This window comes from Telopea speciosissima, chromosome 8 (genome assembly GCF_018873765.1).
Source record: "Telopea speciosissima isolate NSW1024214 ecotype Mountain lineage chromosome 8, Tspe_v1, whole genome shotgun sequence".
NCBI classification, from domain to species: domain Eukaryota; kingdom Viridiplantae; phylum Streptophyta; class Magnoliopsida; order Proteales; family Proteaceae; genus Telopea; species Telopea speciosissima.
In genome coordinates this window covers 62289263-62299495 of record NC_057923.1, presented here as the reverse complement: position 1 = coordinate 62299495, position 10233 = coordinate 62289263, and the positions used below count along the sequence as shown (strand labels likewise).

Below are 10233 nucleotides of genomic sequence, written 5' to 3'. Positions count from 1 at the left end.
GGTAGGGGAGCGTTCCGCCTTAGAGGGAAGCACCCATCCGAGGAGGTGTGGACGAAACGGAAGTGAGAATGCTGGCTTGAGTAACGCAAACATTGGTGAGAATCCAATGCCTCAAAAACCTAAGGGTTCTTCCGCAAGGTTTGTCCACGGAGGGTGAGTCAGGCTTAAGATCAGGCCGAAAGGCTCAGTCGATGGACAATAGGTGAATATCAAAATATCCCTGTACTACCCCTTGTTGGTCCCGATGGACGGAGGAGGCTAGAATAGCCGAAATATGGGTTATCGGTTCAAGGACAAGGTGATACTTGTAGGGTTTTAGTGTCTTTCCTAAAATATCCTCCTGCTACCCTCCTACATGCATCTGAAGCCATGTGGTGACTGGATTCTCATTCACCATGGCCAAGGAAAATTGTCTTTTCCTTTCCAAACAAATATAGCCAAAACTTGAAACCCAATCCTCTCTCTCTCTCTCTCTCTCTCTCTCTCTCTCTACTTATGGAAAGAAGTAGAATTGTGAAACCATAGCTCAGCAGAAGCTTCTAAAATTCAATGACGAGAAAGATAATTATAAAAAAATGGGGAGAGGGTTCTCACAAGCAGAGTGTGGGGAGGAATCTGCACACCACATCAATGATAATGTAGAGAATGATGGTATCATTTACATGGCGCTCACATGAGTCAGTATAGGAGAGAGTTAGTATGGGTTCCACATCTCATTATGTGAGGCCGTGAGGGGTGCATGTTGGAATATGCTCTTTGATGTCTTCTTTAAAAAAAAATAAATAAATAAATAAAAAAATAGAAATTTTCTTTAAAAAAACTCTGTTATACTTATCTTATGTACGCTTGTTCCAACTTCTTAATAAGTGCCATTGAGAAGAATTCATTCTAACCAGTTTATTTACTGCAAAGGGTCTGTAGGAGAGTATCAAATGGTAGTTTAAGAATTTTAACTTAACAGAAGCAAAAGAGAGGTAAAAGTTTGTTTTGGGGGAGTAGGGAAAAAAAATTTGAGTAAGGAAGTTTGAATTAGTCTGGGTAGTGTTAGTGAGAAAAATTAGCCCAAAAGAAAGATCATAAAAAAATAAAAAAATAAAAAAATAAAAAATAAAAAAACCAAGATAAGTAGGAGCGGAGTAAAAATTTGGCGTTTCTGCAAAAAAAAAAACCACTAGTGTAATCTTTATCTCTATCTTTTTCTTCTTTCTTGAAAGGGGAAAGTTTCCATACACGGCTGTGTAAGCCGTGTATGTGAGAGGGTCTCTCACAAAGAGTTGGAAAAGTCATAAATCCCCACCCATTAATTAATGCCTTGAAACTTACATCCTCTCACATACACGATTGACACGACCGTGTATGAAAACTTTTTCCCTTCATGAAATAACCTCACTACTCTCCCATGTATGCTTATTAGTTTTCTCTTTTAAGTTGCTCGCTCAGTCAATACCATGAGAATTATGCTAAACTGGCAATGAGATCTTGTCCACAAAAAAATTTCAGACTTTTTTTTATTTATTTGCACGGCACATTTATTGAACCATTGATTGGGCGGCTAGAGTTTGGAATTTTGAGTCGTTATGGGCTTTTTTTTTTTCCCTCGATGATCATGGGCCTGTTATTGTTGTTGTTAGACTCAGATCAGAATTCGCATGGAGAAAAAATAAAAGAGAGGATAAGACAAGTACATCACATGCACATATGGGAAAAGAGATACCCACAAGGATGCGAGTGTGCAGATTCCATCCTTGGCCCTTTCACATTCCATGCCATGGATATTATATTCTTTCTTCACATTAAATGCCCTTATATATATTAACCTTTTTCCACTACGCCTATTGGTGGGAAACTGCTCTCAGGCATCGTGATAAAACTCTAGCAGCACCATGGATGGATCCGGATCCTCTCCAACTACTTGGACATTCAATTCTTCTCCAACCACTCATCCAACGGCTGAGAGGGCTTAGACATGCATCCCAACAACTGCCAACACTTGAGAATGGGTGTCCAAGTCCTTCTAACCATTGAATGGATGGTCGGAGAGGATTTGTTTTCCCACCAGCGACACTACTTGCTTAAAGTGTTTTTGCCCCCTTCTTCTAGCAGCGTACTCCTAGTGACATACCAGAAAAGATCTCCTCCAATGACTAGGTGTAATCCAGTGAGAAAACAAAGGAGAAGGGTCTGTGGGGTGTTGGGCCTACTGAAGGACTGTAGGCTCCCAACTCCCCTCACCATTTTCTCTCACTGGACCTCTCGGAGACTGGAGAGGAGCTGCAACTATCTTCAAAGAAACATTCTTCAATGTTAACTGCCCACCGTTGTGTAATTGGTTCTGCTATATGGTAGGGTGATGTAGCGATTCTCACTATTGTAAACTAGGTATTGAAATTTTTCCCTTGTATTTTTAACCATCATTTCTTTTCGATAAATTTGACTTTTCCATTGAATTTTTCAATGTTTTGATAAGGAACCTAGGGAATTACAAAATTTCAGCTCCTTTCTGATATACCATTCTGTGCCGACAATGTTCTATGTGCAACCTAGAGAATTTGGATCCATTTCTATTTATTAGCAAATTTAAGTATCATATTAAATTATAGTCCCCTTTCAAGAAACAAATGACCACACAGACTTATGAAGCTCAAACTTGGCCAGGTCATGGTTTGAGGAATCGGTATCGCATCAGCCAAACCGGCCGATTCATATCAGTATTGGTGGAGACCGATAATGTATCTTGGCCGATCCCGTATTGATGGATCAGTAAGAACAAGGGTAAAATGTTAAAAAAAAAATCAAATTTTTAAAGAAAAAACATGACCTATCCAGACCGATACCAATTACAAAAACCCTGGGTCAGGTGCTTCTCTGTACTCCACGGGGTCTTTGGTTCCTGTAAATCCGATTCCCATAATATGCTTAAAAGCGAGTGAAGATCATTGAAGCACTTTTAATACAAGGAAAGACGATAAATCCAACCAAAGGCTGTCAAGCCACAAAACATTGATACAAAATAATAAAAACAAACTAAAAACAATCTCTCAGAGAACAGATGTTAAGATGATTCAGATGTTACATAGTTATTGATAAGAAAAATGAGTACAGTAGGTTTTAAACACAAAAGCCACAGCAAGGCCTTGGAGGGAAGGATCCTCGAAACTGTGGAAATTGCAGTACATCTTGTTGAACTTAAGAAACTTCATTATACAACAACAACTCAGCCTTATCCCAACTAAATGGGTTAAGCTAAAACTACATCATACAAGTAGGATTCAATATTGCTAATGTGTAAATGATGCCACCACTTCAATCTAAAACTCAAATACCCATAGAAGGTAATGCAACATAAGCCTCTACACAGCGACCGCAAAATTATTATTGCATCCCAATTGGGCCTTCCAGTTGGATGACATATCGCAAAATCGAATTTGCTTTAAAGCTGGCACAACCCTGTCAGTGTTATCCTAGACTCATACTTGGACAAGAAAGTAATAAGTACTTGTACAACAGTAGGCTTCAATTTCTCCCCCAGTCTCAGACCAGTAAAAGTAAATTAGAATTTCCAACATAAGCAGGAAGTAACCCTTATTGAGCATGTTTACTGCATACTATCAGCTAAGGGAAGCTTGTACTCAGAAACCTTGTCAGCAGGGGTCATGCAACCTACTCATGGAAACTGCAGAAACATGAAAGCAGGCTGCATGAGAAATTCTCTGAAGTCCATTGAGTTAGAATGTGAAGAAACTAGTCAGCCCTATTGGAACCTCTCCAAGGCATGGGAAGTTCAAGGATTATGATGAAGTAACATTTTTCAGACTCCCTGATATATTGGAGTTCACCATTCATTAGCTTTAGAATCTTCCTGCACATGCTCAGGCCCAAGCCTTCATGGGTTACCCACTGGCTGCTATGGAACATATCTTGGACAAGTTGTGGAGGAAGGCCTTCCCCTGGGCACACAATCCTATACCAAAGAGGCAGCACATGATTAGAAAAGCGACTTGAAATTGGATAGGTTTAGCAAATTGATGTCTGCATTTATATTCAAATTGCTAACAATAAGAAAGAGACATCTGTGAACATTACGAATGGTTATTCGTTCATTTATTTACTATAATATTTCATTATAAAGACCTAGAAGGAAGAATAAATAGACAACAAAAACAGAATCATTGTGCTCTATTGGCCAACAGTACTGGAACCACATTACTCTGCAAAATATCAAACCATCATGGTTAGTAAATGAAGTTTGTGCCCTCCATTTGTAATGACTAAACATGGTACTGATAACGGCATCAAGTTCCTTCAGGATTAAGGGAACCATCTTTCAAATTCTCAGGCTAACAATTCATAGATGGCCTGACTACACTTGTGAATGTGAAGCTAATTAATACTAGTCTCCCACATGTCCAAAAGCATAATACATGCCATTATGAATATTTGAGTTAAATCGTTTTCAGTAGCCATTGTTGGCCTGGTTTTGTTCTATGTATCTTAGGAACCAGGAGACCAATACTCTTGATTTTGGTCTCCTTTGAAGAGATTAGTAGATTAAAAAAAAAAAAAAAAACTGAAATGAACACCTAAACATAGGCTCAAGAAATGGAATAATGAACCACCACAGATGTGTTATTCAAGCACAACATAAAAAAAACTATAGGCAAGGGGGTGGAGAGGGAGGTATCCAAAATATATTTTACCACAATTAATAAAAGGAATGGTCATATATTAAAGATCATGGTGGGAAGTATGGAACACGAAATTTGATAACCACTGCCCAATGAACTTGAGATTTTAAGTTTGGGATTTTATTTTTAACATTTATTCAGCATTATAGTAACAACGTTTTAAGTGGTTATGAGATCAGACTCAATATCAAACAAATTCAGTTCTTAATACAATTTGAACATCTTCATCTATTATTTGTCGAGAGTGGCCAAGGAATGGTATATTATCCAGCCAAATACAAATGCAAGAGGGACACCATGAGTAGTGGGTGATTTGCCATTGTGATCCTTTTCTTTTCTATTTTTCCTTATTCTTCCAGTTCTTTACTTCCCTATCCCATTCTCTTGATTTTCAGCCTTCAAGGCATTTCATTAATAATGAAAAACAAAATGTTTTAGCATCTGAAAATTGCTTCTACCTTATCAATTTGTCCCTTTTTCTCAACTCCAGTCCCCCAAGAATATGGACAAAAATTCACCACACAACTTGTCATCAATAGAGCAAAAAAGTTTAAACTTCCAGTATAATCAATACTATCAAGAATTACCAAAAAACAAGTTGAATTCCTCAGGATAACATAGAAATAACTTAAGAATTTAGTCTAGATACACAAACAAAACTTGATTTCTGATTCTTTCCAACAGCCCTTCCAAGCTGCTGATTCAAATAGGGCAACTCAAAATCACCAACCAAATTGGAAACTCAATCCTAAACTTCGGAGTAGAAGATAGCAGAAGGCAGGTTCTCTGGATGTTGGCAAACGGGCAAGAGAAGGAGCATCATTCCCTGCTGGAGTTAGGGCATGTCCCAGAAACAAAGCAAAAACTACTTCTTTAAGCTCTGGTCGTGGAATGTTCTGTTCATACGGCTTCTTGATCGTGTTTATACAGCTCCAGAGAAGCGTGGATGAGAAGAGGATCCTATGAACCAATTCTTCCCCTGATTCTGCTAGCTATGAAACAAGATTCACGATTCCAAATAGAAAAACTTCAATCATTTCAATTTGTTTGAAAGGGGGAAAAAAAGAGGGTTCCTCTCACACCCCACACTGACTTGACCCGGGTTATGTGCCTGAATATCCACAAACATTCCCAAAACCACCAGGATCATAGTTCAGTGGCTTACCTCACAGTTAAAAGTCATAACGATCAATAAAGGAATCAGAGAATGCAGCGGAAGATCAAAATACTATTATAACTTCAGTAACAGAGTACTAATTGATAACATAAGTATTTACTTAACCATATTGATGATCTAAGCTTTACAATCATTCTTATATATATATATATATATATACATAATATCCAATAAGATTAACTTACATAAAAGGAAATCTCATAAGTTGATCAAAACAATATCCATCACCCAACAACTTCAAGCAGTAGCCAATAAGTACAACTATCATCGTCACGTACATCTTTGTGCCCATCCAGCTCCACATCCATTACCATCAAGCCAGCTGCCATGTCTAAAATAAAGGTATACCGAGGGATGAGCTCCACTGAGCCCAGCAAGGGAAACACACAAGCAAATGCAAATGGTCCATGATGAATGACCTAATACTAAGTATGCTCCTAACATCAATACTAAGTCTCATGGGGTATAAATGCTACTGTAGTAGGTATGATATCCTCGGTCCCGGAAACACAAACCAGACGTCGGTCACCCGAGCGATACCACTCTACCACAGTGGGGACCCACCAGCTCAGGTATTACACATCTGACGCCAACGAACCCCCAAATGCTAACCCTACTGTTTGTTCCCATTCTGATATTACACATCGGACCTAGGACAGTGAATGGCATTCCGGTATTACACATCGGACCTACCACGGGTTATCCAACATCTCTCCCCATTGGTATGGGCCGTAGCGTTTGGTTCATGATATCCCTAACCATATGCATTCTAACATGAAGTCATATGATTCAATAATAGTTAATAAAGCAATTCTGTCCAGCATCATCAATATCAATAGCATTCAAAGATCACAGATAAATTTATGCATATGCAACATGGAATGCTTCCTAATATCATGCAACACCTAATGCAAAAAAAAGAAGCTATAAAACTATATGAACACCATGCTATAATGATGAATATCATGGCAGCCATCAATAAACAGAAATTAAAGTAATAAACACTCTTAAACAAGGTCAAAGTTCCCTTACCTAAAGTTGGATGTTAACCCAAGCAAAGAGATAATCCAACTCCCAATTAACCTCACCAAAATGATAATTACAGCCCTAAAACCGAAGTAGGTAGCATGTTTTAGGCATTAAACAAGTCTAAAACATAGACTAAACCAACTAGGACCAAGGCTGGGACAGCAGGGCAGAACCGGATTCAGACCTGCCTGAAACCTGTTGACCGTAGGGGTCACAGGCTCTGAATCCGGTTGATGTTTCAGTGCCTAATTTGAGACCCAAATCCCATGGATCTTGCCATGCATCGAGTCTAATCCCCCAAATTGGCTTAGGGCAAACTAAGGGTACAGCCTTGGGGTCATTTTGACCCAATTGCATGTATGATCAAAGCCAAGACTCCCAATCATAATTAAATAAAAGAGAAATTTTGGACTTTCAAGAACATGGCTGAATCCCAGGGAAAGAGGGCATTGGGACAGCACCAGGGCTGGAGATGATCCTCAATTAAGCTGGATCAACCCAAATCATGTAGGGTTTTTAGGGCTTTTATAGGTCAACTTGTCTAGCTTCAAGGTATTGGGTTGATTGCCATAAACTTAGTTGGAAAATCAAAGGAAGAAGGAAGGAATTTGAGGAAATCAGAATTTGGATGGATTACCTACCTTGAGTATAGAATGGAGAAGGTGATGGCAATATGGCAGCCCCAAATCCAAGCTTCTCCAACCTCAATTGCCAATAGTTTCCAAGCCCAACTCTTCCCCTCCTTTCTTCTCTTACTCTTCTTCTTCTCTAGAGTAAAATCGGTTCTTAGTTTGAGAAGAAATGAATCCTAAAGCTAAGTCTTCTATATATAGTTAGTTGTACTAAGGCTTGTTTGGTATGGCTCTAGGTAGAATTAGTTTGGAGAAATGATACTCAAAACTGATTACATTGGAAATAAGTACTTAAAGTCTTATGTTTAAGTCATGGGCTTGATGTACCATGACATAAGTGGGGCCCCGGGCATGTTGGCAGACGGGCAACTCGGGACACACAGGGGTGTGGGTCCCACAAGAGGAAATTACATTTCTGCCGCCCCCATTATGCCATTAAAGCATTAATGATATATATATACACACGAATGGATTCTTACCTAAGACCCGGCCTATGAGATTGTGAGGTTCTGCATGTGTTCGATCCAGCATGCTTGACATATGAAGCTTATATGCGAGGTCCCGTCCGGTTCCTCAAGTCCCAAAAATAACTACTTCAGCCGATTCTTCAGAATCCATCATTGGGAAACTGGAAGGTTGGTTCGAATCTTCAGCCAATAAAGCCCACAACATTGAGGCATACATGGTGTGAACCAGAACTTGAAATCACACAAGTTCAAATAGGCTCAGTTTAGAGGTGGGTGTCACAGTTCCAAACCTAAATAAACATCCAAATCACCCATGAATCTCAATGACCAAGAATTGAATCGGCAATTGACGCGGGGAGGAACTATAGAATACCTGTAATCTCACAGAAACATGGATTTTTATGAATTGTTCCTTGCTAGGCTCAATCATATTGAGTCTCGTACAGCGAAATCCTGCTAGGTCTAATTAGGTTGAACAACTAATCAACATGGCTTGGTAACATGTACGGAGTGACATCCGTTGCATACTCGCATAACACCTGATCATAGTTTTCTCTTTCTCATAGTTGAAGAAATCGGAGCCTTGTTGTCCTTCAAAGAGAACATAGATTGTCTCACCTCTTCAGGGGTCACGTCTTAGATCAGATCAAGAGCTTGCTGATCTTCTAACTTCCTTTCAAAGTTAATAAAATTTGCCACATCTGCACTCAAAGGAGGTAAATCTTAAGAACCCGTCTGCAGGCCTCAAAGTTTCACTATTCCCTAGGACTTGCAGACAATGACGAAACACGAATAACAAGAATATTTAGCTCTCTTGCCTTGGGTTCCGCTCCCATTCCAGGAGTAAGCCTAGCCAGATTGAATTATTGTGGTAATCAAAGACGGGCTTGGGCACACTTCCAGCAAGTTAGAAAACCTGGCTGCTAGGCAGCTCTGACAACAAACCTGCACCACAACCTAGTAGGGATACAAAGAAATCCTACAAGAAGCATGCTAGGAATCTCAAGATAAATCAGGTATAACCAATAGAACAGGAACCATTGATCAATATCCAGTTTATGTACTGTTAGGAGAATAAAAAATTAGTTTAATATGATTATCTCTCTGGCCACCCCTGAGGTTAAGACTCAGCAACCTAGCCCTGATGCATTTGAAAATCTGTCTGAATAGTATGGACATCCCTGTATTCATTATTGAAAATTCTAGCAGTCCTCTCCTTCCAAACAATATAAATGACAGCACCAAGTGTGAGTTTATTAATAACTTTCTGGGTGCTACCCCCTCCCACTCCTTGGCTGCTCAAGACACAAAATTACACCAAGACATGAGGGGAACATTGACACCACACTTCCAGTCCAGACATGAAAGCACAGAACAGAAGGAGCACCATTTACACCTCAATTCAACTTGTCCCTCCAACTGATGGTTTGGGTAGGATAGTTTGCTCCATTGGCCTCCATAAAGCAACAGCTAAGGATTGACTTGAATTTAGAGATAAAAAATCTCCTGCATCTGTGATCCATGGATCTTCGATCGGGAAACCGTATCCAAGCTTCGTGAGTAGTCTGCGCTCTTTGGACTTTTCAAACATGACGAACTGAAACACCTAAGTAGCTAAAGGAAGGGAAATCAACCGTAACCCCGTTAGTAGCGGCAAGCAAGAGCGGATTGGGGGTTTTTAGAAAGAAAGATGAAGCTTCATTCCGAAGCAAGCGAAGAAAACTACAGGGGTGATCCTAGACCAGCTCAACCTCAAGGTTGTCATAGACCAGGGCTTTCTTCGTATGCTTCTTTTTCACCTTGTTTCATTCGATTTCTTGTGGATTGATGATGGAAAAACCAGCAAGCAGCAAGCAACAAGCGGGGCTTAGTCAATGTTGAGATGTGTTACCCGATATTATAAGGGTATTTTTGGTATTTTATTTATGCTTTATTTATGTACTTTTGAACAAGGGTAGAATTGTAATTTGGGCTGTGACACTGTTCACATGAACAGTGTCGTGAACAGTGTTTCCCTTTGTAATCTCTTTTATTATTATTATTATAAATAGAGAGCTTGACTGATCTCATTGATCATTCAAGCCATTCACGAAATTCCTGTTTTGTTAACATGGCATCAGAGCCAAATACACTCTGATCTAGGTTTTCAAAACCCACCTCCCTCCCTTCGATTTTTTTTCTCTTTCCCTCCATCGAGCTTCTTCCCTTCTTCTTTCTTCCTTTCTTTTGGTTCTTCTCCCATC

At 39.5% G+C, this 10233-nt stretch overlaps 1 protein-coding gene across 2 annotated transcripts in view; it reads right to left on the bottom strand.

The window, feature by feature from the left end:
- Positions 1-3588: 3588 nt before the first annotated feature.
- LOC122670663 (phytochrome B-like) overlaps positions 3589-10233 on the bottom strand; it is a 29134-nt gene continuing 22489 nt past the window's right edge. For both annotated transcript variants that reach the window (XM_043867620.1, XM_043867621.1), the window contains one exon: positions 3589-3961. In XM_043867620.1, the coding sequence (XP_043723555.1) occupies positions 3742-3961 (220 nt within the window). In that variant the 3' untranslated portion in view covers positions 3589-3741. The remainder of the gene's footprint in view (positions 3962-10233) is intronic.